This window comes from Diceros bicornis, chromosome 41 (genome assembly GCF_020826845.1).
Source record: "Diceros bicornis minor isolate mBicDic1 chromosome 41, mDicBic1.mat.cur, whole genome shotgun sequence".
In the NCBI taxonomy this organism is placed as follows: domain Eukaryota; kingdom Metazoa; phylum Chordata; class Mammalia; order Perissodactyla; family Rhinocerotidae; genus Diceros; species Diceros bicornis.
In genome coordinates, this window is record NC_080780.1 from 4,376,385 (window position 1) to 4,402,914 (window position 26,530).

Genomic DNA, 26,530 nt, shown 5'->3' on the forward strand with positions numbered 1-26,530 from the left:
CATGATGGACTTCTTTTATAACCTGGGTAAAAGGAATAAATTCTAACTATGACTCAAAATCTAAGAGTAATAAAAAAAAATGTTCATCCATCTTGCTATTAAATAAAAACTTTTGAAAGGCAAAAAAAGGCCAATAAAAACAAAGTCAAAAAAATACAGGAATCAAGAAAAAACTTAATAGAAAAATGGGTATATATGAACAGTTCACCAAAAAAAGTAGATAAGGGCCTTTAAACATGAAAAATGCTCAATTCATAATATAAAATGCATATTAAAACTACCAAGTCTCAATTATCCAACTGGCAAAATTCCAAAGCTTGAAAATATACTTGGTTGGCCAAGGGGTGGGGAAACAGGCCCTCTCCCACATAGCCGGAAGGGAATTTGGCCATGCTTACCCAAACTGCACACGTATTTCCCTTTTGACCAAGAAGTACCATATCTGAGGATGTACCTTGAAGATACACTCCCCCCGCCCCGAGTACATTATAGTACAAGCGTCCCACGCACACACAAGGGAGCTGGTTGAGTAAACCGTGGTGCAGCTGTGCAGTGGAAAGCCTGCAGCAGTAAGAAATAACGGAGGGATTGTGAATGCATACGTATGGAGTGATTTCCAGATGTATAATTGAAGTAAGAAAAGCACAATGCAAAAGAATGTAAGAAACAGGGGCAATAAGAATGTGCGTGTGCCAATGTAGGCTTATGCTCCAAAAAATAAACACATGCACGCACACGCAGTTATTGAATCTATCCACTGAACTGGCTTAGAAACAATGACAACCCAGTAGCAATGAGTACATTTGGTGCATATATCTTAAATCCTAAATGTCATTCCCCATCAAGGAACTGAGGCTCATGAAGAAATGCCTGGTTACAGGAAGGGCAGGCAAGGTGCAGATATGCCTGGGGTGCCCTGGTGTCCCCGAAGGCAAGGAAGCACTTGAAAACTCCCGACGTCATGTCAAAAATACTCAGGAAGCATCTTGAGGGAGCTTCCCTGGAACAATTTGAGCATCAAAAAGCAAAATGATGGAAATGAACTAAATACACTGATTTTTTTTTAGATCTATGCATTCATCATGACAGAAAGCAAGAATGAGAGAGTGAGACAGAAGCTGTTCTTTACTGTACAATGCCAGCTAATTAGTGATGAAATCAGAAAATCACCATTGCAGCCTGTGTTGTGTCATGAATGGAGGTCCAAACCACGGGGTGAAAGGTTCCAGGGGAAGGAGGTACTCAGATGGTCACACAAGTACCACCCAATTAATCACAAAGGGAAAACGTTCTGTTACAATGGAGAGATGGGAGGTTATCTCCTTAACCCAAGTACCAGACTTGGCATTGCCTATGGAGTATCCACCAAACACCTGTGAACTGAATCTAATCATGAAGAGACAAGCAGGAGTCCAGAATGTGAGACATTCAAAAAAATAACTGACTTGGACTCATAAAAAAGTCAATGTCATGAAGAAAAGGCAAAAAATGGGGGAGGGTATTCCAGCTTTTAAAGGGACCACAAACACATGGCAATGAAGTGCATTCATGAACTTTGACTTAATTCTGAATAACAAATATAAAGAGCTATAGAAGGCATTGGGGGACAACTGCAAAAACTTCACTGTGGACTGCAGAGCAGACAATGGGCTTGAATTGACACTGATTCTTTTTAGACCCAGCAGCGGAGCTGAGTTACACAGGAAAATGTCCTTGTTTTTATGGGATGCGAGTTGAAGGCTGGAGGGTCACGGTGTCTGAAACTCTCTCTCCAATGGCTACCCCCCAAGAAGCTCCCCCCCAACACACTTACACACACATGCAGATACAGCAAACATGGCAAAATGCCAACAAATGCTGACTCTAGATGAACCAGATGCAAGTGTTTGTTATTCATTTTTTTCCTGCTTTTCTGTCAGTTTGAGATTTCTCACAATAAAAAATTGTGGAAAAGAAAACACATCAAATGCAAAATTTTTTAAATTGCCATTGAGAATTTGAATTTGACTAATAACATAGTTTGGTCCATTTTGAAAAGACACAAATAGCTATGAAATGACTGGTTCTCAGAGGAAAATAACCGTATCCCATAAAAATGTGGATCATGGAGAGGAGGGGACGGCCCACACACCTGACTGTGAACCCTCCAGGCTAAGGCCCCAGCATGCAGGACCAGTGTGAAGCGTGTTTATAGTCCAGTGTGGATTCACTTCAGCACTCTAAGCCTCAGCCTCCTGCCTTTCAGGGGAGGACAGAGACTCAGGAGCCTAAGAAACCAGGGGCTGCCTGTTAGGGGGTGAGCCCAGAACCTACACACACCACCACCTCAGAGTGGGAGGCCGTGCTCTGCCCTGCCACTGGTGAGGACTGACAGACGGGTCCTGAGGGAGAGCCTCAGAAGTCACAGTCCCTGACACTGGGGGAGGCAGAGCAGCAAACAGGACAGGCAAACTCAAGGTGCCACAGGAGCAGTGCAGGCAGATATTCCCAGGGGTCAAGGACAGCCCACCAAGAGAGGCGGAAGAAGAGTTCTGAAGACCAGCAGAGGCCAGTTGGAGGTGAGAAAGGGGAGGGCACCGCAGGCACAGATGACAGGGGCACAAACACAGGTTGGTGAGAAGGAGGAGGAGACTCGCTGGTGGGTACAGGGGGAGGGCCTGGTGACAGGAGGCTTGTCCTACACAGCTGCAGAATTGGGCTCAGACTGCGTTCAGAGGCGCTCCTCCTCTGCAACAGCCTGACGTTTTCGTCATGAATAAATGAGAGCCCTGCTCTGCGTCCATATCTTACAGCAGCTGTTTTCATCATCTACACACAACTGAGAGTCACAGGAGAGCTTGTCCACCGACCTCTCAGGGACACAGCAGGTATGTAAATGTGCACAATTTGCTCATCCCAGAAGTAGATCTGTTTCACAAGAAAATCAGATGGAGTAGGTTTCTCAGAGAATCTAGGAGACAAAAACAAAGCAATGATGTCTACTTTTGTGTTATTTTTTCCTCTCAAAGACTTTAGTCAGACAATTTTGTGCAAACACCCTTTTCACTACAAGGAGGCAGACTGGGACAAAATGCTTATTCCACAGCACCGCTGGGTCTTTCAATAAGAACTACATGACAGTTTCATTCCTGATTTCATTAAAAAATAAAAACTTCAGTACAAAACAAGAACAGTAACCAGCCCAGCTTGTAGGAATAAACAGCACAGGCTCCAGCGCAGGCCCTGCAGCCCAGACGTGACCTCTTGACAGCAAGTGTTAGCAGTCAGAAACTGACAGATGACGGAGAGCAAGCACAGGGTCATTAGACTGAGAAACTGGTCAGAACCAATTCACCTTTTTTGTGTGGGTCTTCAAGAATTAAGTTGAAATCCAAACTCTTTAAGCAAAAAGTCATGTTTCAGACACTTCATAGCTTAGCTCATTGGGCAGAAAGAGAGTCGAGCCAACAAGTACACTGACCCCATGCTGAGCACTGTGTGGACATCTCCCTGCACAAGATACCCCGGGCTGATGTGCCCACCTAAACAGGAGCAGGGGAACAGCTGAAATCTTGCTCAGATGGCTGAAATACGTGGGAACTCAGAGAAGAGAACATATTCTCCAATAGAAGCCTTTGCCCATCCAGATCTACCACAAACTCTAAAAACTGCTGGTTTCCATTCGTGTTGTTAGTGCATGATTGCAAAGAACCTTTCAACGTTTGAGTGTTCCCACGTAATTCAGTCATAAAATGAGGTCTGAGTCCCACAGACTCAACATCACTGAGAAAGATGACTCATTGATCAAATCTCCTCAGAAATACCTGTTTGAACATATGTTTTTCTTTTGGAAAAAAAAAAGAAATAAAAAATAAGAGAATTCTGGCCCAGGTCTACACTGTTAGGGAGAATTAGATTCCTAAATGAGGCCATCTGTATTATCACTGACAATTCAGTTATTTCGCACTCCAATAAACTTAGCAGTCAGGAATCCAATCTCAAAAAAAAAAATAAAATAAAAAAAACAAAGTAGGGAAGCTTATTCCCTGAACAGTAGACTATATAACAGAATTTCTTTGGACAATTAGCCTCACGACTGCTTTAAAAATGCAGTTTCATTCACTGATCTTTTCACAAGACATTCTCAAGGGCGATGTCTCTTGCTCCAACCTGGTTACCACGGTAGCCAACATCTCACAACACACCTTACCAGCAACATGACCGGGAAAGCTCTTGTAAGGGGCTTAGAAAATTCTATCCTTATCTGTAGAGATTCCTGGGGGTTTTCAGAAAGCCCAATGAATTGATGAAAATTCACTTTATCCCGAAGCAACACAAATGTTGTTTTATTTCTCCTATTATCCTGTCATCAAATGAAAAACAAGTTAAACAAAATTTGCCTTTGGAAAAGTAAGTGCATTAAAAATCAGCCAGTGCAGCCAAAATGAAGCAGAGGTGACGGGGAAAGGCTCTCCCTACCAGGCCATCTTCCTCCCCGAACTCCACAGTCACGGGTGTCCTCAGCCGATGTCCGCTGATGGGTGTTCTGCTGGAGCAGCTGTACAGGGAGAGGGCGAGCACTCTGCCCACCTGGGGAGACAAAGAGCGCCTCAGAGCAGGTGACAGCCAACTGTCCACTTCAGTGAGAGAAGCAGGAGAGCAAAGTCTAGTGATGCTGCTATCACAGTAACAGAAGATTATGGTCCTGATGTTGGGGGTAACATAGAAAAATACGACTAATTTTACCTGTCAGAATGGCAGGATTTGGGGAGAATATAATGCTTTATTTGTATTCCTCTTATTAAAACTAATAATTTTTAAAGTTTTAAAAAGTATTTTTAGTTTTTACCTTAAAAGCTCATACAAAAAGAAGTATCTGCTGACTGGAGATAACCAGGAAGGTGTGTAGGAGAGTGAAGTGTAGCTTGCCTGTAATACCATCACTCAGAGGAATCCTATTTGGGGATGTCACATTCGAAATTTTTTCTATGCACTGAGTATATACTAGGCAGACAATTCAATGTTCTACGTTTTTTGCACAAAATCTTCCAACGTCACTAAAATTCCCTGATTGACATGATTTTAATTGGCTGTATATGGATTATCATAATTCATTTAAATAACCAGCGAACTATGTCCCCCTGTTGAACATTTAGGTACATTTCTATTCAGATTATCATAAATAATGTTGCTTTGAATAAATAAATAAAACATCTTCCTTTCAATAAATATTGTCTCATTTCCTTGGTATAGATTCCTACAAATATAATGACAGGGTCCGGGTTTTTGAAGCTCCTGGTGCCTGTGACGAAGTGCTTCTCAGAAAGGCCACACCATGGACACCCTGGCTCTCCCACTCACACACCTCCACAGAGGGAAGTCTTTTTAAAGAACTGCACTTTGTAAGTTAAAAAAATCATTTTAATTTCTATTTCCGTATTTCTTATTAGTTGGGATTATTTTCATAAGCGATTGGCCATTTCTAGTTCCCTAAAAAAAAAGCAAATACTTTATAAGATGAGCATTTTTGACCAAAATAAGATGTACATCATGAATTTGTACACTCATCCATTGGGCATTCATCAGATGCCCCGGTGAGCCAGGTACTGGAGCACACCTAGGGGTGCAGAAGATACCGGCAATGCTGGCTCCCTGCCCTCCCAGCTCCTGGCAGTCCCCGGATCATTCACGTGGTTTACACATGCAGAAGGGAAGCCAATGTTTACAGGATCACCAAGAGCTGGCACCATCTTCCCAACTTCCCCATTTTCACATCCCCTCTGACTCTGGGCCTCTCTTCTGCCCAACATCCCAGGGACCCAGTGGCCACCCTGTCTGGTTCACCCTAGATGTACCTGTCAGGTGAGCATGGAGGAAAAGAGGTAAGTTCCAGTAGGTCCACAGTAGCCCCTTCTCAAGTTTCACTCGAGTTAAATTCTTCATTTGATTTCAGAAACAAGTAAACCAGGAGGTTACTGACCAAAAGGCCTGGCACAGGCGCTGTGCCCCATACTCCACCCCACTCAGGCCTCTGACTCTCTGACAATGGGTTCCAATGGCCCCACAGGAACTAGTTCCAATGGCCCACAGGAACTACTGCATGGGCCCAGTTACCCAGACACCAGGGATACCTAGTTTGGCTAAGATCTTCTGGAGAAACTGTGATCTTCCAAGACATGCAGAAACAGCAGCAGATTCTAAGTGGTTCCTCTCTGGCAACTGAGCAACAGGTGCAAATGTGCCACCCTGGTCCCTCTCTTCCTCATCAAAGCACAATTAGTGCGAGTGTGAGGTGGTCACTGGAAGGGACTGGTCATCTGCCATGCTGTACCTGACTAGGAGCTCGTCCCCCTGGATACGGATTCTTCTTGAAGAGCATGAGCTGGCTAACATAGCATGGGCTCTGCGTTCCAGTCCCAGCGGGACTCTGCCCGGCCAGCTCTCCAGGTAAATGCACCTGGACAGGGCCCAGGCTCTGTACGGAGCTCCGCAGGTCGTGATGAAGAAGCGTGCGGATCTCCATCTGCCCGGTGCTAACGTGGAGCTGACGCTCGCTGTTTGAAGAAAGGCAGCCCTGAAACAGAGGACGAAGAGTCCACCGTTTACAGTGCACCTGAGGAAGCTGTCTTGAGTCCAGAACTAGGGAGATGCAGAAAATAATTGAAAAGGTAGCCCTTCTTCTCAAGGTCGTTTGGATTCATTGCCTGAGCAAAGATTTTGGTAGTAGCATGTGAATGCCAAATAACAGTCAAACAAAAACTGTCTCCTTTTGTTTCAACATTTATTCATTTTGTAACAATTCCTATGGTCCTTGGGGTTTCTTAGCCCCCAAAGGGAGTTTGAATACCATGATTATTTTAATACCATGTGGACTTGACCACAACCTTGAGCGCAGTGCCTTAGGGCTTAGGGCAGGGCGGATGCTGGGCATGCAGCAAATCCTTCCAAATGTATTAATTGCTAATCCTGGTCACTATTACTAGATGCAGATACCGCATTTATACGTTTTCTAATTTCCCAAACATTACACTAACTACCAGTTAAATAAACCAGCAGTTCTGGGCAGGAGGGATGATAAATGGAGAAGAGGAGAGAGACAAAAGCCGCCTACTAACTTCTGTTTCCTGAAAGCACTGGCTGTTTCCTATGGCAAAAACAACCCAGTAATCCCTGAGACAATTTCCCACAGTTACTGTGGCAGAAATAAATGAAATAAACTTTGGTGGGCTTTTTTAGCAGCTATATATCAGCAGGGCTGCTTTTTAAGTTAATGCATGTTAGAAATCATTTGCATTACTTCACTTCATTCCTCAAAGAGCAGAAGGCATCCTGAGAAATAATGATTCTGAGTCAGACACCTTCCCAAATATCCCAAATGAAAATCTACCAAAATACGAAAGGATGGAACAGAAGCAAAGTGTCATTGAAACATGACAATATTCCCACGAAACACTGAAAAATTTCCAAATACCAAGCTACCACCCACAACAATAAACATAGCACTTCAAGAACCAATTATACTTTTGATTTCTAGAAGCAACTGCAAATACAGGTTAACATCCCGGGAGAGAGAAACAGTTGTACTGTCACTAATGAAGAAAAAGTATGACTTACTAACAATAAGTCTGAGATGACCTTAATTCCTTCTTCTCGTAGGTAGTCCACCTTCCTCGTTTTCTCATGGTCAGAGACTTCTAAGACCCCGGAGACGAGAAGGATGAGCTCGAGCATCCGCTCTTTGTCCACCACGAACCTCCCCGAGAACTGGCTTTGAGTGAGGAGAGTCTGAGTGTACTTGAGGATGAGAACGGCACTTGTGAAGCTTAACTATGTGAAAAGAAAAGATGTCAATGAAATGTTTCATCGCACACGATGCATATAATCTTGCCTCTTTCCTTATTGCTGGAAATTAGAATGACTGAACTTGAGACCTAGATGCAAATCTAGGTTTGGTGTCTAGCTGATTACTGGCCAACTTCAGAAGTAAAAATTCACTCTTTGATATTGTTTTCTGACCCATAAAATGACCAAAGAAAAATAAATGGTCTCAGCCTTTATGCTAAGAAGCTACTTGGGCTGACCCCCAACAACCGCTTCACAAATCCCTTCACAAACTGGTCCCATCTCCTTCCACAGCCTTCTCTCTTCCCATCCCCTATGGACATGCTGTTCTCGAGCCACAGACCCTCATCCTGCTCCCAAATAATCCAGGCCTTTCCCTGATGCCATACAAATCCCCTCCCTGCAATGCCTTCAGCCCTGTCCTTACTAGCAAAATCCTACTCCTCTCTCTCTTTTTCTAATTAATATGGACATTTTCAAACATACACACAAGTAGAGAGAACAGTGCAGTAGTATTATATGCCCATCGCCTAGCTGTAACAACTATACTTCATTGACAATACTTTTTCTTCTATCACCCACTCAACTTCTAAAAACATATTTCAAAGCAAGTCTCAGGTATTTCTATCGATGAACACTTTAGTATATACTGCTAAGAGACAAGAACTCTTCCTAAACACATGCCCATGATGCCATTACCATACCTAACAAAAATAATGATTATTTCCTACTTATCTTTTAAAACAAATTTCAAATGTCCGCCTGACAAAGTGCACTGCACCATTGCCTGTGTTTCTGCAGAATTTTGTCATTCTCCTAATTATAGGACTCGGACCATGTATTGAAGTATATCTGTTTCCACATCTAGCTTCATCCATCAGTGCCTGAAAGACAGGACTAAGTCTTTTCCCTCTTTGTGCCTCAGCTGCTCCTAGCAATTGCTAAATAAACGTGTATCCAATGAACTGAAATTAAGATTCTACTTTCTGATGGTCATGCTTGTTTAACCAAAATGTGGCTTAGAAATACCTCCTAAAATCAAACTCTTTCACCAACAATAAAATTAAACTCGTCTAGAAATACACTGAAACTACTATTAAAGGCCTCAAATATGAGACAGCATCATCAAAATAGACTCAAAATAGAAAGAATAATCTTTTATCTAAACTAAAACAAGTGTAATAAAGAATACACCATGTTCTTTAAAACCACATGTTAAAGAAACCCTAGTGTGGTTTTTACACTGGGCATTTTTTTAACCAAAAATATCAGAAATGCTTACTTTGGGAATGACAATCATGACCAGTTTATCCACCACTCTGAGCTAAGAACTGAGGCCAGCTCCCAGATGCACAGATGCACAAGAGAGGGGCCTGTACAGAGATGTTTGGCTTCCACCAGATTCATCCTCCTGACCCTCATGCAAGGTCATTGCTGAGAAGTAATTTCATTTTCCAGGCCCCTGGAGATCAGGTGCAGCCTGGAGACGGGTTGTCCCCAGGGGATGTGAGGAGAGTGCAACATCATCAAGTGGTGCACCTTCTCCACGCCCTACTGCCCAACATAGGAAGCCAGAGAGGAGGTGCTGGAGGCTCGAGATGAAAGGAGCTGGCGTCCCTGGATCACCACGGGAAGACCACCTGCTGAACACCCGCCGTGGAATGTGTGTAGACACGGAACAGACTGCTGTTGGGTTATGTCTCTGAGATTTCAGGGCTTACCTGTTACACCCGCTAACATTTCTTTATCTAATACAGTTTGTGACCTTAGCAGGCTAAGTAGTTTAGAGCTGGAAGACAGACGTGCAGGAAATAATTACCTATGAAAGGTGTTAACATGCTATAACAAAGTCATGTACAAATTTGTCCAGAATAAAACAAATTCTGCTTTCAGGACTCTGAAGATTTCATAGAGAAGGTGGCATTTGAATCTAGCCTAGACGAGAAAATACTGTTTTCCCAGGGGAAGGGGAGTAGAATTATTCTAGGTTAAGAGAAAACACATGATTTCAGGGACATAAGGAACATTCAGTGACTGGAACGTGGAAGGCGGCTACGTGGGGAGATGTGGGGAAGGGCAGAGAGTAAGCTGCAGCCAGGTAAAGTCCTGGTGTGAGACGTGGGAGAACTGGATTTTATCCTCAGAGTACTGAGAAGCTATCAATGTTTTAAGGTAAACAAGTAACATGAGCAGAGGTGTTTTTATGAAGTACAAGAAGGGGGATGTGTTGCCATGGGAAGACCAGCCTTCCTGTCCAGATTGGTGGTCACCGCAGTGGAGCAATTCAAGATGATGACGATGTGACTCAGGCAGGAGGGATGGGAAGAAGTGACAGGGTCATCCATGTCATCATTCATTCATTCCCCATCTGTCTTCTGAGCTGTGCTAGTGTCACAGCTGCGGTTACATGGTGAGCAGGAATGAAAGGTTCTGCCATCATGGGGTTGATGCTCCAGTGAGGGCAGTGAGGCAAGAGAGAAATGAGTAAGACAGCTGCTGACTGTGCAAGTCCTGAGAGAGGTGAACCAGGCAATAGGAAGGGAGGGTGACTTCAGATTGAGGGTCAGGAGGACCTCTCCAAGGAAGTGAGCTGTGAGCTGAGAGTCTAATGAAAGCTCTCTGCTGCTCAGGGCTGCATGGGCCCTGAGCCGGCCACCTGAGGAGTGGTCAGGGGGGAGAAAAACCAAGAGAGGAGAAGGGAAAGGTAAGAAGGCGAGGTGTCTGGATCTGATTACATAGCAATGAGAGCCACACAGAGCTTTAAAGCAGGGGAGCAGCATTAACTGATTCAGGCATTTAAAATGATCCTTAGGCTGCTGTGTGTGGAGCGTGTTGTAAAATGACAAGAGAGGAGGCAGAGAGAACAGTAAGAGACTGCCAGCCAATGTGAGAAATGATGTCTGCTTAGATTAGAGTGGGGAGCAGTGGCAACAAGAAAGGTAGGAAGATTCTAGGTATGTTTGTGAGGAAGAATTACAGGACTTAACTACAAGTGACGGACAAGGAAAAGGGGGGAATCTTTGACGGCACCTGGGTTCTTGACTTGAGATTTGGGGTGGAAGGTGTTGCTCTCTCCAGAAGGGAGAAAGCAGGAGGAACAGGGCAGGAAGGAGATGGCGTGAGGAGCAGAGGAAGGAGCTCCATCGCCCACATTGGGTGTGAGGTGCACGGCGATGGTCATGTGGAAATGATAGGGCAGTTACATGGATGAGTCTGGAGCTCTTGGGAGGGGGTTGGGTTGGAGATATAAAATGCAGGGTCACCACCACTTGGATTTAATGTAAAAAGATGTGATGAGACCCCCAGGGAGAAAGTGGAGACAGAGAAGTGTCCCAGGCCCAGGACACAACCCTGAGGCACAGAACAAGTAAAGTAGACAGGGAGGAGCCAACAGTGGCCGGAGTCAAAGAGACTGTGCCGAAAAGGAGGTGTGCGTCCCACAGAACCTCCCTGACGGGGGAGACCTGCGAGCAAGGAGGATGTGCGTGGATTTGGCAGCATGGAGATTTTCAGGCACTTGGACAGAGCTGTTTCAGTGTTGCGGTAGAGATGGCAGCCAGATTTTGGTAGCTTAAAAATGCATGCGTGACAGCAAGTAGAGACCACAGCAAGGCAGAACTCACTTTCAACATGTTCTGCTGTAAGGAAGGGCATGGAAATGAGGTGGCGACTGGGAGACAGTTTAATTGCACCAGAGGGACTTTTTTTTTTTTTAAATAAGTGAGACTCTAAGCATGTTGGGGACCATCCAGCAGAGAGGGAGAAATGGAAAAAGCAGCAAAGAGAGCATTAAATTAAAGGTGATAAAGCCCAGAGAAGGCAAAAGGGGGGGCTGGACCACCATGCTGGACCACCACCTGCAGCCATATGGGGGCCCTCCACAACTTCAGGGGGCGCCAGTCCCAAGACTGACATGAGGGGTCATGAGGTGGTCCGAGATGGGATTCTGAGCACAAAGAGAGGGTGAGCCCCTGCTGGGAGTGGGGACATCTCTCCCATGGTGACAGAGGGTGGCCTGGAAGACAGGCCAGGCTGTGACTAGATTTGCATGGTGGCGGTAGACAAGGACTCTATGGGCTCTCTTATCCGCTAACTCGCAGTGCAGTGAGGACCTCAGCTGAGGGGGAGAGGGTGCTGGAGCTTTGAGAAGAAGAGAGTGGTGAGGATGGGAAGACCCGATACAGTAGATCAACAATAAAGAACAGTCCCCTTCCCAAAAGTATGTGTAGTGTGGATAACACCTGTTTTAATCCATTTCTACTTTGGGTTTTCAAATTTCTATATTAAGACAGAAGTTCTTCACCAGTGATTTGAGATGGGCGATGCTATTCAAATAAATTCTTAGGGAATGTCATATTTCTAATGTAAGTGTCAAAAATAACTCTACCCAGTATATTCTTAAAGAACTGACCAAGGTCCTCATAATTATGTGAAAAAGCAGGATAAGACACCTGGAAAGAAACAGCACTCACCTTCTTAGGGAAGCGTATGAGGTCCCTCAACATATAAACAGAATCAGTCATTTCTTCCTGACCAGGAGAAACAAGCGAACAGACAAACAAAAAAAAAAAAACAAAAGGAGAGGGCAAGGGCATTAGCTCATCTTGTTTAAAGCTGCATAATTCAGGTTGCTGATGTAGAACAAGAGTAGATCCATGTTTGAGCTAAGAGGCAAAGGGTCGCCAACGTTCTTTGGAGAGACTACCACCTTGGTCCCACGTTTTTCCTCCTAGTGCAGCATCTCTCCTCTTGATGTCTGCTGCTCCCCCCCCACACCCCACAGGAAAGTACCATGAGGGAAGAGGAACTGGGAGGACAGCACTGAGTAAAACTCTGGAAAAGGGTACGAGAGAAAGATGGAGGAGGAAAAAATTAGTGCAAGTGAAAGTGTCATGATTACAATGAAATAAGCTGTGTTCTTAGATGTGAACATTCTCTAGTGACAATGATAAGACAGGAGTTGCAGAAATGCCGTGAGCAAGGGCAGTAATGTGAATATATGGTCATTTCCTTAGAGGTGCACATAATCATAAACTTAACTCTCTGGTATATCATTGCTGACAAGACAAAATCAGATTGGATTTACATAATTTTTATTTACAGAATCATCGGTGGTGATGACTGGCTTATATCAGTCTCTCTTTTATAAACCAGCAGCATTCAATTGTGAGGCCTATGAGCAGGCAAGAGAGGCCACAGCCATGCATCAGAGCCACGCTGGCTGGCCGGCCCACCTGGTCTCGTTGCTTGACTGTTTCATAAGCATGACCACCTGCTGGTGAGCCAACCAGTTATAGGCCCCACAACACTGATACAGATTTACACATACTGAACTTGCCCTGCTCTGGGCCATACCTGGTCTGTGAAAGCTAATCTACATACTGAAGAAATTAGTGCATCCTGTATTCGTGACCACTGGCCACACGAGGGACTTCTGTCCTCCTTAGCCCAACGACTCAGGACCCTGGTGATCATGGTGATATAGTTCCTGGTTTCCGTGTAACTCCCCATCAGCTGGAGGGTGGATAGGTTTTTCAGGCTAGAATTGTATCTGAAGGAAATAGAAGAGGTATCACAACTGTTCCAGCACATTGCAAAACTTTTCAGCCTGCCTACCTAGAGCGGAATGGTATTTGTTATAGAAAACTTCTTGAGTGGGTCAGGGCAGAAAGGGAATGACTCCAAGGAGAGTTGGTCTGTGCAGAGGAAATTCTAAAAACATACAGTGAGGCATAATATCAAAATTCTATAAAACCCCTTTATCAGAACTGAAATAGGTACGAGAAGCCAAACAGAATGATACAGAAACACCACGGTAAATGAGGGAATACAGTACAGAGCTAGACAAAGACACCACCATGGCTATCACTGGCTGAAGGTTCACAAGCATCCTAATAAGTGGAGTTGGGAGTTAGTACCCAAACCCACAGTAGAGTGGACACTTACACTGTTCTCAGATGATACACCATGACCAACTGGGGTGTAGCCCAGGAACACAAGAGTGATTCAAGAATGAAAAATCAATCAATGTAAAATACCAAATTAACAGACCAAAGGATAAAACCCACATGATCATCTCAACAGATCTAGCAAAATCATTTGACAAAATCCAACATCCTTTCATGATAAAAACACCCCAAAAACTAGGAATACAAGGGAACTTCTTCAACCAGATGAAAGATATCTACAGAAAACCTATAGCTAACATTACACTAAATGGTGAAGGATTGATTGCTTTCCTCTCTAGACTGGAAACAAGACCAGGATTTCCATGTTTGCCACATCTATTTAGCATTGAACTGGAGGTTCCAGCCAGGACAATTAAGCAAGAAAAAGAAATAAAAGGTATCTAGATTTGAAAGGAAGAAGTAAAACTCTTTTTTATATGTATAAGAAATGATCTTATACATAGAAAACACCAAGGAGTGCACTAAAAACCTGTTAGCACTAACAAATGAGTTCAGCAAGGTTGCAGGGTACAAGATCAATATATAAAAATCAATTGTCTATTTATATACTAGCAAAAAAAATTCCAAAAAAAAGAAAACAATTCCATTTACAATAGCATTAAAAAGAATAAAATACTTATATTATGATTAAATTTAACAAAAAAGGTTCAACACTTGTACACTGAAAAATACAAAACACTGCTGAAAAAATTAAAGTATAAATAAATGGAAACACTTTGTTCATGGGTTGGAAGACTTCATATTGTCAAGATGGTAATACCTCCCAAAGGGAGCTGACAGTTCCTCAAAATACTAAATATAGAAATACCATACAACCCAGCAATTCCAGTCCTAGGTATATACCCAAGAAAAAGAAAAACATGTCTACACCTATGTTCATAACAGCATTATTTATAAGAGCCAAAAATGAAAACACGCCACATGCCCATCAACTAACGCATGCATAAACAAAATGTGGCATATTCATAATAAAATATTATCTAGCCATAGAAAGGCAGGCAGTGATGACACAGGCAACAATACGATGAACCTCAAAAATGTTACACCAAGTAAACGAAGCCAGTCACAGAAGATCACACAAGGTGTTATCTCATTTGCATAAAATGTCCAGAATCGATCAATCTATGCACAGAAAGCAGTGGTTGTCTGGGCTGGGAGTTGGGGGGTAAGGGAAGTGACTGTTAATGAGTACCAGGCTTTTGGGGAAGGAGAAAAATGTTCTAAACCTAGGTCCGATGATGGTTGAACAGCTCTGTAAGAATACTGAAATCCAAGGGATTGTACACTTTAAATGGGTGAACTATATGGCATGTAAGTGATATCTTAATAAAACTGTCGGAAAAACAGAAGAAGGTGTTTTATAGGCTCTGAAGCACGTGCACAAACACCATGCAGATCTGACTTAGGATTGTAGCGGCAGGGCCCTGGCTATTTCTTTTGCTTATCCTCAGATGAGTTCCCAGGAGCCACTATCGACTCCACTTCGTTGCCGACTTGGGGGAGGGCCATCTCCCGAGGAAACAGGGACCTGCACTAGGGCGTCTGCACAGCGCTACTCACACGTCCTCGCCTGGGCAGTGATTCCCATGGAAACGGGGCCGCACAGTCACCGCCACAGAGCACGGCTGCACCTGGGAGCCTTCGCCGTCTGTGATCTCAGTGGACACCATGACTGGGAAGGAACAAGAAGAGGAGCGTCAGCCTGGACAGTGGCCACAGGGATGCTTCTCCACACGCCGACAGCAACTGAGTGACGGAAGATGGGCTCAGTCTTGGCTCAGGAGGAGATAAAATTGCAGCTAGCTTCCCTCTCCAGTTGCTTACACTGTGGCCAGCAACAAATCAATAACCAGAATCTTTGTCCGGCTCATCTCTGTGCCTAGGATGGTGATGGGTGCTCCAAGGGGGTACCAAAATAAGGCAAGGTGCCAGAGCTGAACCTGAGGCTCTTCCGTCCTTCTGCGGAGGCCCACCATTCCAACATAAAACTCTAAGCAGCAGTCAGGGCAGGGAGCGCCAGAGAGACAGGGAAGACAGGAGTGCTGGTGAGAGCAGAGAAGCAGAAGCAACCACCAAGCGCTGGAGGAGTCAGGAAACGGTTCATTCATTCACACGCTCTCACGCACTCATCTGACCTGCAAGCATCGTGCGCCTGCAGCAGTATGAGAGGCCACAGGTGAACAGGCCGGGTCCCTGCCTCAAGCATCTCCCCACCTGCTAAGGGTTACAGACGTGTCAAATGTGACGAGTGCTAAAACAGAGGTAAAAGAGGGGGCCATGAGAAGCCCAGAGAGAAACACCAACTCCACCATGGACAGTCAAGGAGTGGGGTAATATTTTAACCAGCTCCCAAGTGATGTACAGAAATATGACAGGTCTAGAGAACGGCAAAGAAGAATTCTGACTGAGGGGAAGTTTGCATCAAGCAGCATGGCAGGAAATGGCTTTTGGGGGACTCTGGTACTCCTTCCTGTGACACAGGCCCTGGTCTGTGGTGGCGAGACCTGCAGATGATGGCCAATGGTGAAGGGCCACAGGTCCAGCTGCGTGAACCACACAGAAAGAGCAAAACACAGGTGCGTCCTGCGGTCTCCATAAAACATGTTCAACCCGAAACACAAGGCCAACAATTTGGGACTTAATCTTGAAGGTCAGTGCTTCCCAAGATGTGGTCCATGAACACTGGCGTCCCAATCACCAATACAAGCAAATTCTGGGCTCCACTACCTCCCCAGGATTCTGAATCAGGAGATATTGCATGGGCCCCAACTTTAACTGCAAAAAAAGGTGCAATTTTACAAAGCACCCCAGTGATTCCACTGCAGGTAACAGTGGGTCCTCTGAATCAAGACGGAGAATGTAAGAGTAGGAGCAGAGTTTAGGCCAGACTCCATTTGACACCTCGAGTCAGAGCTGTCTGTGTAAACTTCATGCGAGATGGGACAAGATATGATTAAATATCCATTAAATTGTATTTATTTTGCTTATGTTTATCCCTTTATAAATCTTGAATTCAAATATTCATAGGAATTGACCACACTGATATTGACAATCACAACTTATTGTGGACTCATTTGGAAGGATCTGAGTGACATCACTCACCCTGACACTGCTCTGTGACTGTGGCCTGAAATTTGGTTCTACAAATTTATGTTAAATCCTTTCTTCCAACACGGAGCCGAGGCCCTGGCCCAGGGTCCTTCTATTTGGATGTCTGCCCGGCCCTGTGGTCTGCAGATGCCTGAGGACAGGGGTCCCACCTGCCCCTGCAGGCTGCAGTCTCATGAGGGCACCACCCAGTCTGAATAGAAGTGGCTGCCTCAAGAAGAATGCCCTTGTGTTTTGGCTTCCTCTCCTCTAAGGACAAGTCCTCTTCTGTCCCAGCTCTCAGGATGGGGCTGCATGTCCAATATCAACAAGTGGGAGAGCCTGGGATGAGCATCCACTTTGAAGGAAATTTCGAGAAGAGAGGGTGAGTGCAATTTCAGTCTTGAAGAACTTATAAGGCAGGCCTGTGGAAACCACCTCCAACCATCAACCAACATGTCCTGTGCCTGCTGTGACACAAAGGTGACGTGTCCACCCTAAACAATTATGTAGTGTCTTGCTCAAAATGCTTCTGCTCAGTTTCACTGACCTACACCCAGAAGAAGGTGCAAGCGTTTCTAACCGGGGATCAGGCAAGGTTTTATGAAGAAGAAAATATCTTAGCTGGCCTTAAGGGAGAGGTGAGACTTAAACAAATCAGGCGGATGAACTAGTTCAGACTTCAGGCTGAAATAATCTCTCCAGCTCAAGTCAAAGAAACCTCCAGATCAGTGACCCTCAACCTTGCCTCCACATTGGAATCATCTGGAAGTTAAAAAAAAAAAAAACCTTCTCTCACCCCCAGAGATTCGGGGCTAGGTTCTGCACACCCAGATGTTCTCCTGAAGGGCTGCACCTCGAATGTGCTCAGTTGAGGCAGTTTCCAGGCACTGGTTTAGAACTGGACAGGGCTGTAGGGACAGGGCTCAGAGGAGAAAGTGGTTGATACTAAGGACCTCACTCTGTTCTGAGAGTAGCACATGCTACTCCAACACTCCGTCACCCCATATCTTCCTCTTGGTGGGAGCACCTCGATTTAGTTTAGTCTACAACTAATGCAAGAGTCACCAGACGCCGCATAGTTCACAAGCAAAAAAGCGATAACTTGGTCTCAAATATTTGATTTATATATGCAAAACATTCTTTGGCATTTATCGTTCACATTATATTTCAGTTATAATTTAAGACACAAAAAATTAATTTATTTATAATATTACTAATGTTCTTTCTGCTAAAAAGTAGGTAATCAACCTAAACTAAAAAGCATTCAACTTATTAAGATGAATAAATACGAATTTTATTTTCTGGAGACATACTTTTAACAATTTTTAGTTTTTGAAAGCCAGGGGAAAAGGTTTAGAACTTTAAGTAAGCACAGCCAGCGACCCAAATCCACCATGACTTACCTTTATAATTGTCCAAGGGCTCACCAGCAGGCAGCGCAAAATAATACTGGTTGTCTCTCCCATGATACAAAGTGTGTTTGGAGGTATTTCCTATCTGGTAACTAAATTCATAACGGAAGTCCTATGATCCATTCCATAAAGAGCAAAAAAGAGCACAGATCAACAAACTGATTAGATCAACAAACAGCCCCAATAAACATACACCTGCATCCATCCCTCCACCCGAGGATGTTGTTTCAGAAGGGCAGGGGCAGGTAATAGCTAAGTGTCCCCAAATGCACACTCATGCAGGGTGGCCTCCCACCTCCAGGGCCCCCCTGTCCACAGAGCCGCAAGGACTCCAAACAACAGCTGCGTCTGTCACTCAGGGTTGTGTGCTCTCCCAGCCTGGGACCCCCAACAGTCACAGAAGCACAGACTGTCTGGGCCTCCTCGGGGCAAAGGGGAGGTGGCTACACCTCCGATTTCCACTGGGGGACACAACAGACAGGAGACAGGAGAAGGAGCATTCTGCAAAATGCTCTTGGTGTGAGAGCAGGGCATTTGAACTGGGCCTTGAGTGAGGATGCAGCTGGGTTTCTGAGAGAAGGAGCAGCCTGGGCAGGACGTGAGGCAGGAGCAGGTCAGTGTCTACACCACGAGGACAGAGAGAAAGGCCGTCGCACTCGTGCCTGACCCTAGGATTGAGCTTTACATCCCACAGCATTTCATCCAGAGACTGGCCACAACCTCCGAGGGTTGCAGCTGTCTCCAGTCCTTTAAGACAGATGTGGAGGTGCTAGCCATACCGGTCTCCCCGACATGCAGAAGACACTGAAGACGGTGTGTGCCTCGAGGCCGTGATGGGGCTGCACCTGACAGGCCACGTCTTGAGGAGCTGGGTTGACCGTCAAGTACAGCTGAGCTTTCCCTAATAAACTGTGCTTTGAACCTATAAGAAAAATGAAATGGGTATTAAATGCATGATGGAGAATCACAGCAGCATGGGATTCTGTTTTTATAGCACAAACCTCATGAGGTTGTCAAGGTGTGGTGCGCAGACTGGCAGCACCCCCTGGGAACTTGTGAGAAATTGGATTCTTGGGCCTCACCCCAGACCTGCTGGGTCAGAAACCAGGGGGTGGGACCCAGTGACTCGCGTTAACACACCCTCCAGGGGACTCTGATGTACACTGAAGGTGAGGACCACTGCCGTCCAGCATCCATTAACATACATGTATTGACTGGGCACTCACTTGCAGGGCAGCCACAACCCTCGGTCCCGGGAGATCGTAGTGGACAAGACAAATTTCCCACCTGGGAGCCAGACAACAAGCACACTGACAGCAATCAGAGTCTAGAGCAGAAGACACTAAAGAACACAGCACTCCAGCAAACCAAACCCTCTCCACTCCCTGCATTCTCCTAAAGCTTCTTCCATAAACACATGTAAGTATAACTGAGTTGAATTTATAGTGTGATATAATTTAATATTTTGTTTTATTAACTGCCTTAATATCATAAATATTTTCCATGTTGCCATATAGTGTTCAAAATCACTGTCGTAAATAGCTGTTATAAATAGATATACTCCGGCATGCATAACTCTTATTCCCCAACAATTAAACATTTTATTTTCTATTTTCTGCTATTATTAATCATTCTATAATGGTTATTCTCATATATAAAGATTTTTTTTTTACTTTTGCTGTCTTTTTCTTGAGATGAATTACAGGAGTAAGATTTACATGTTGAAATTGTTTAAAATTTTGATGATGTCAATGATGATGATGATCATCATCATAATGGCAGGTATCATTTGCTGAGCCTCTGCTCTACACCAGGTGCTGGGCTAGATACTGTTCACGTATTATCTTATTCAGTAGTCACCTCAACCATGGAAGACAGATCCTGTAAGAGACATAAGGTCAAAAAGGAAGGAGTGACTACTTCTGAGCCAACCAGGGATGTCACAGCAGGAGACACATTGAGCAGTCTTGGTGTGTGAGTCGTACTGGACTAGGGCAGTGACGTGGGGAAAGAACAGACATTCCTGCTGAAACAACCACAGGGAAGACCTGGAGACATGGAGGAGCCTGGGGTGAGCAGGAGGGCGCCAAGAGGAGAGCTGCAGTAGCAAGGGTGGGCACAGGGAGACAAGGGCTGACACCAGGCCTGCACTAGGATGGTCTGGGGGCAGTGGAGGTGCTCTCAGTCTCCTCCCCCAGCACTGAACGTGACCAATCCGAGAGAACGGCCTTTATACATGTTACTTGGACAAATTTCAGAGGCAAAAGAGAGAGAGGTCTTGCCAAAGGGCAATAGGCATTTACGGAAACAAAAGCAAATGTGGGCCTCTCATGCCCAAAACAAGGCCCAGGGTTTAGTTTCTAAATGCACCGAGGGAGGGGCAGAAGGATGTTCACGAAGATGTCAAAAACAGTGAGAATCAAACCAATCCTTGGGGGCCTTACTGAGCCCCACCACCAGGTTTTCAGACAGAAGTTAACCTTTGGTTTCTTCCTTTGGAGAAACCGGAGTCAGCGGAGTCACCGAAAATGCACAAGGGGTTTCAATTAATGCAAAAATGTGGACACTGAACCAAACCCATCTGTAGATGAAAACTGTTTAAGGCTCTGTGCTTGTCATACGGAACCAGAAATCTCTAAAAATTTGATATCCAAAAGGCAGACGTCAGATTGAGTCATGGAAATGCCAGAAGGAACGTGGAGCAGGGTGAAGGTAAACGTGGTGAATTTAAACAACACTGACTCCGCAGAACAATAGGAACAACAGCTGGCTGGGTTTTAAATATATGTAGACATTATCAATCAATTTGCAGAGGAGTGAACTCATGCAGTTATCTAGGACAAACAAAATACATGTGTAATTAAAAAAAAAAGGCAGTTGCTTGGCCTTTACCCTGATCTGAACGTCCACCTGATCCCCTAAGGAAGAGTAAATTTACAGAGACATGCTCAAGTCTCCTTCCCGGATCCTCTAACATAAGGAAGTAACAATGAACAGTAAAGTGACAGAGAGGAAGAAGGGGACAGTCAGGACATTCTGGAACAAGAGCCCCAGACAGTCAGAGGTGACTGCAATTTCCAGGAGAAACATGAATATAGCAAACCCTTATTTATTGTCCCCCACACCAGATCCAGCTGACAGCTTAACATACCCACAGAGGCTTGTAGGACGTACGTCTCTCCAGGGCTCAGTGAGTACGGCTTTATCGTCACAGTTTTCTCTGTGATACCTACGGGAAAGGAGGGACCGCATGGAAACAACCGACGGCGACTCTTAAGGACAGGAAGTCAGACAAACCCCTTTGGCATAGGTTTCACTCTCCCTCCAGAGATGATGGGAAAATAGTACTAGTTACACATGCTTGTTCTTACCTGGAAATGCCATTAGTTTGTTCACCACCCACCCTCTTTACAGAGCAAAAAGCTCATTCCCAGTCTCCCCTGCCCAACAGAAGCAACACTGAGCAGGGATCAGTGAGCCTTGGCTCAGGAAAGACACTCACCTGCCTGGCAAAAGAGAACACTGGTAAGAACTTATTTTATATATGAACAATTAGGTTCAGTGTTTAACTTGACTATTCTATAATTGTACTTTATCCATAAAGTATGATTAAGGTATTTCAAAACAATTTCTAAGTCTTTGCAGGATACTGGTTGTGAAATCTGGACCAATAGTGACTGCATTACTTCCTCAGCAGGGAGAGGCTGACCCTCGAACTGCATACCCTAAACACAGGAGGTCCAAAATGCAACACTGCTGATCTAAGAAGGACAGTTAAAACATCACAGTTGAAAACCCCATTTCCTGAAATTCTGCCAGGAAAGGGTGAGGAGGCAACAGTTTAACAACAGTGGGATACCTAGAGCCTCCACAGAGGGATGATGTAACCATATGTGTTACCAGGAAAGGCGTCGATGCAACAAACTGAGCAGAACCAGAAGTCTGCACTGGGAAACCATCAAAATTCAACTGCTCTTCAGGAACAGCATCATTGTGCTCAATTGTGGAAGGACGCGTCCACACTGTGAAAGGGCATATCAGAACACGTGCACAGAGGTGTCCAGGCACCGGTTCTCTGGGCCCTTCGCACACATCGGCTTAGCAGGCCCTTCCCCTTAGTCTGAAAACAGGAGGCTCCTGGCAGGCAGCAGAAGCTAATTCTATCTTTGATAAAAGAGCCTCAGCCTGTGGTCCACAGAGGGACAAACACAAGTCAAGAAGGTACCATGACCCAAATACTTCTCTAGTAAAAGGAAAAGTTACAGAAGAAATTGAGGGTTTGGTATCCAAACCCTTCTGAAACAGCTGCAAATTCCAGGATGCAAAGAGGGTGTTCATACCAGATGAAGTGTAGCCATGGAAAACAGCCCGGCTGACCACAGACTTGGGCCAGTCCACCAAGAGCGCAGGCCTGGCACTAACAGTGGGGAGGAAGGGGCCCACCAGGTTGTCCCCGTCACCACGGCTCCCATCAGCACTTGCACTTGGTCCTGATCCTGGAAGGTTGATGTTGGTCCCTAAGAAGACAAACCAAGCCAAGGGATGGTGAAGAAAGAAGTCCTGATGATCTTCTTTTCATTTTATTCTTTTCATGTTCAAAGTCAGTATCAAGAACTATTTCCACTATTGCTGGATACCACATATCTAAAATTGTCTTTAGCAACCAAACATATTCAAGAGATGAACTTCATCATCATATGATTAGTGATACAACTGCATATTCCTTCCTCCCTCCTTTCATTTATTCAACATTCATTCTGGTCTACTAAGCCCAGGTACTAGAGGGACTGGAGACGCAGCAGTAACCAGAGCAACAGAGGCCCTGCTACCTGGAATTCTGTGGTAAGCAAGTCAGAAAAACAAACAAGAAAATACTGACATAAGTACTACACAGCCAGGTGATGATAACTGCCACGAAGAAGATAAAGCAGGGCATGAGAGAGAAAGAGAGAGGGAGAGAAGATTGGGAGGGGGCTATTTTAGAGATGGTGGTCAGGGAGGTCCCCTCTGGGAGAGGCTCAGAACACAGACTTGAAGAAGCTCTGAAGAAACCACTGTGGGAACGATCTGTGATGTGGGTGCAGGGACTGAGCAAGAGGAAGAGGGCAGAAATGAGACGGGAGAAACTGCCAAGGCCCTCAGTTGCCACTCTCAGCATGGTGGGAGGCCATCAGAGGGACTGGTTAGAAGTGACAATCTGGGTTGTGTCCTAAGCGTGCTCTGGCCAAGCAGTCAGACGACTGCAGGCAGCAGCATGGAAGCAGAGAGACGACGACAGGTCCCTGCACGGCAGAGGCAAGAGATGGGGCTGGACTTTGCTTAGGGAAGGCTAATTCAAGACTTCAAATGAAGGTCATTGAAACGAGATAGAATGACAAAGGGGATCAATGTTAGGGGATTAGAATGGACCCTCAACTGTCAGGAGGAGTAATTTTATGAATGCAATGCTTTTTTTTCATTCAATATTATTTACTAAGCACTTACTGGGCGTGCAAAAACAAGCCCCCAGAACAGCTGTGTACAGTAACAGGAAGGGGCACAGGGGCTGAAGAAACCATGACACTGGAGGCAACTGAGGAGGACTGCCCAAGAACACACTGAGTAAATTAGGTAAATAAATTGTTCACTGATCATTCGTCTATTCATTCCACAAACAAATCATTCACTGATCATCCATGTACTCATTCCATAGACAAATCAATCATTCACTGATTATTCATTATTCATTAGATAAATCATTCACTGATCATCTATTCATTTGATAAACAAATCATTCACTGATTATCCATCTATTCATTCAATAGATAAATCATTCACAGATCATCTATCTATTCATTCCAGACACAAATAAATCATTCACTGATCATTCATTATTCATCAAATAAACAAACTGTTCATTGATCGTCCATCTACTCATCTGATAACAAATCATTCACTGACCATCCATCTATTCATTGGATAACGTGCTCACTGAATGCCAATATGCCAGGGACTGTGACAGTCCTGGGGACACAAGTGTAAATCGGCCATGGAAGCTTTCCTTGCCAATCTCACAGTGGCAGAGACAGACACAGAAGAGTCAGCAAGTACAACACGCCACCTGCTTTAAATAGGTGGGAATAAATACATTGCCCTGCTGGGGGAGGCTGTTATAAGATAAGGATGGAACTTCTCAGAGAGAGGAAAATGGAAGCTGACCGGAAGGAAGAAGCTCTCCAAGATGACAACTTGGCAAGGATGCTGAGGGAGGCATTTCTGGTAGATGACACACCACGGACCAAGGGCTGGGAGAGGGATAGTGCCTCCCTGGGGCTGGGCCTGTTCTCGAGTAGGGCACCAGAAGCATAGGATACTTGAAGTGCAGAAGTAAGCCAGACAGAAATAAAGGTTTGGGTCAGATCATGCCGTGCAAAGGAGCTGAAACTTTTCCCTTTGAGTCTGGGAGCTCTTGGTGATCTTAAGGTAAGGGAGCAGCACAGTAAACCTAGATTTCAGAAGAGGGCGTGGAGGAAAGACGGGAGTGAAGAGACATGGACACACGGGGCTCCAGAAAGAGGTACCAGTCACAGACTCACAGTGACCCGGCTGTCTCCGTTTGGATGGCATTGCTTCTTGGATATCACTGTAATAGGCTTCAAAATCTATATGAAAGGACAAAATCATAATGTTTCATTTAAAACCACAGACTCCCCTGAAATCAATACTGACTCTCCTGACAGATCACAAATGCTGCCCCTGGTCTCTTTCTGGAATCCACACATCGTTTTGTGGATTACAAAATCCCCTCAAAGGCAGTTTACTGCATCATCATGACACGGGGGGGAGACAGGTGTCATTGTCCCCAGGGTCCCCAAGAGGAGCTGGTGTTCCAAGTAGGTGTGTGGCTTTCCAAAGATAACCCGGCTACTAGATCTGGGGACCGAGGCCTGGCATCCTCCCTTCAAACATGCTTCCACCGTTCTTTCAGAGAACACATTGTGCTCCTTTCTCTTAGAGGGAAAGAAACGGACATAAGAGCATCCTGCTGTGAATGTCACTTTTCTGTCCCCTCAGCCCTTCTCTCCCAAAGTCTGAAGATTTCACAGAGGTCCTCCCACCCGCTAATCTGAGGCTCGGAGCCCTGGGGTGTGGCGCCATTGCCAGGTGCACAGGGCAAAGACAGTACCATCCCCTGAACGTGAGCAGCCAGATCAAATGGTACCATGGGGAAGGGACAATGAGGGAGACGGCAGACGCGGGGCCAGAACCTGTCTCACTGATACTCAACTTTTCTCTCAATTTTTTAGGCACAAAAATAGTTTCTTCCCAACCTGAAAACCAGTGGTAAAGTGAACCAGTTGACCACTAGAGGAGGAGAGAAAGATGAGCAAGCTGATATGGACAGATCACTTACTGCAGCCCAGACTCCCCATATTTCCCAGGTTACAGAGGAGGAAACAGACTCCATGAGCATCACACACAAGCTGTGGGTGTGAGGCTGAGGCCCGTGTGGGTCGGATTTCACACCTAGACCATCAGGGACAGGCACTTACCAGGGGAGTGAGGGGACAGGCTCTGTGGAGGCAAGCTTCTCCCAGAGGGGGTGGGCCCTGGAGACTCCTCATTCCGGGGAGCCCCCCCTGGGGCTGCAGGGTCACCAGCAGCGGGAGCCCAGTGCATGCCGACCGTGGACTCCGTGGAGGTTCTCCCCGCAGCTGAAAGGGCAGGCTGGCTCGGGGTCTCCGGCCACGGCTTCCATGAGGATAGAGTGGTCGTTGCATAGGGATCTGCCCTGCGTGGCTCCGGGGACAGCAGATTAGACCCCGACAACTTCAAAACGGCCCCAAATTCTGAGGATCCCAGCAGCCCCACTGTTCGACAAAAGGGAACTTAAACAAACATTTAACACTATTAAAAATTTGGACAAAGGCCCATGTGGTTTAAAAAGGTCTGCAGATTACTAAGAAGCCTCCATTTTAAACAAATTTGACATAAATGCTGTGGAGCAGCCATTTTCACCCGGTGGCGAGCAGAGCACCAGCAGGAAGCAGACGTATGGAGCAGGACACGGGCTCCAACAACCACTACACCTGGGATCTGCTCTCCCTCAGTCCCTGCGTGACCTGAGAGGGGCCTGCCGCACCCTCTGCATCTCCTGGCATGGGTTATTCACGAGTATTCTAGAAGCAATCTGGGCACATGGAGTCTCTGCTAATACCCACCTTTCAGTTAGTGTCTAGTGTAACAATTCTAAAAGTC

General features: G+C 45.4%; 1 protein-coding gene across 1 annotated transcript in view; it reads right to left on the reverse strand.

The window, feature by feature from the left end:
- Positions 1–26,530, reverse strand: part of PKD1L1 (polycystin 1 like 1, transient receptor potential channel interacting) — a 128,079-nt gene that overhangs the window by 65,283 nt on the left and 36,266 nt on the right. Inside the window, exons 13-26 of the mRNA XM_058534776.1 lie at positions 25,825–26,160; positions 24,868–24,933; positions 22,633–22,809; positions 21,444–21,521; positions 19,072–19,214; positions 18,284–18,404; positions 15,351–15,462; positions 13,177–13,372; positions 12,294–12,350; positions 7,594–7,806; positions 6,311–6,553; positions 4,459–4,569; positions 4,185–4,342; positions 2,850–2,950 (exon numbers count right to left, since the gene is read on the reverse strand). Coding sequence (XP_058390759.1) covers positions 2,850–2,950; positions 4,185–4,342; positions 4,459–4,569; positions 6,311–6,553; positions 7,594–7,806; positions 12,294–12,350; positions 13,177–13,372; positions 15,351–15,462; positions 18,284–18,404; positions 19,072–19,214; positions 21,444–21,521; positions 22,633–22,809; positions 24,868–24,933; positions 25,825–26,160 — 2,112 coding nt within the window. The remainder of the gene's footprint in view (positions 1–2,849; positions 2,951–4,184; positions 4,343–4,458; positions 4,570–6,310; positions 6,554–7,593; positions 7,807–12,293; positions 12,351–13,176; positions 13,373–15,350; positions 15,463–18,283; positions 18,405–19,071; positions 19,215–21,443; positions 21,522–22,632; positions 22,810–24,867; positions 24,934–25,824; positions 26,161–26,530) is intronic.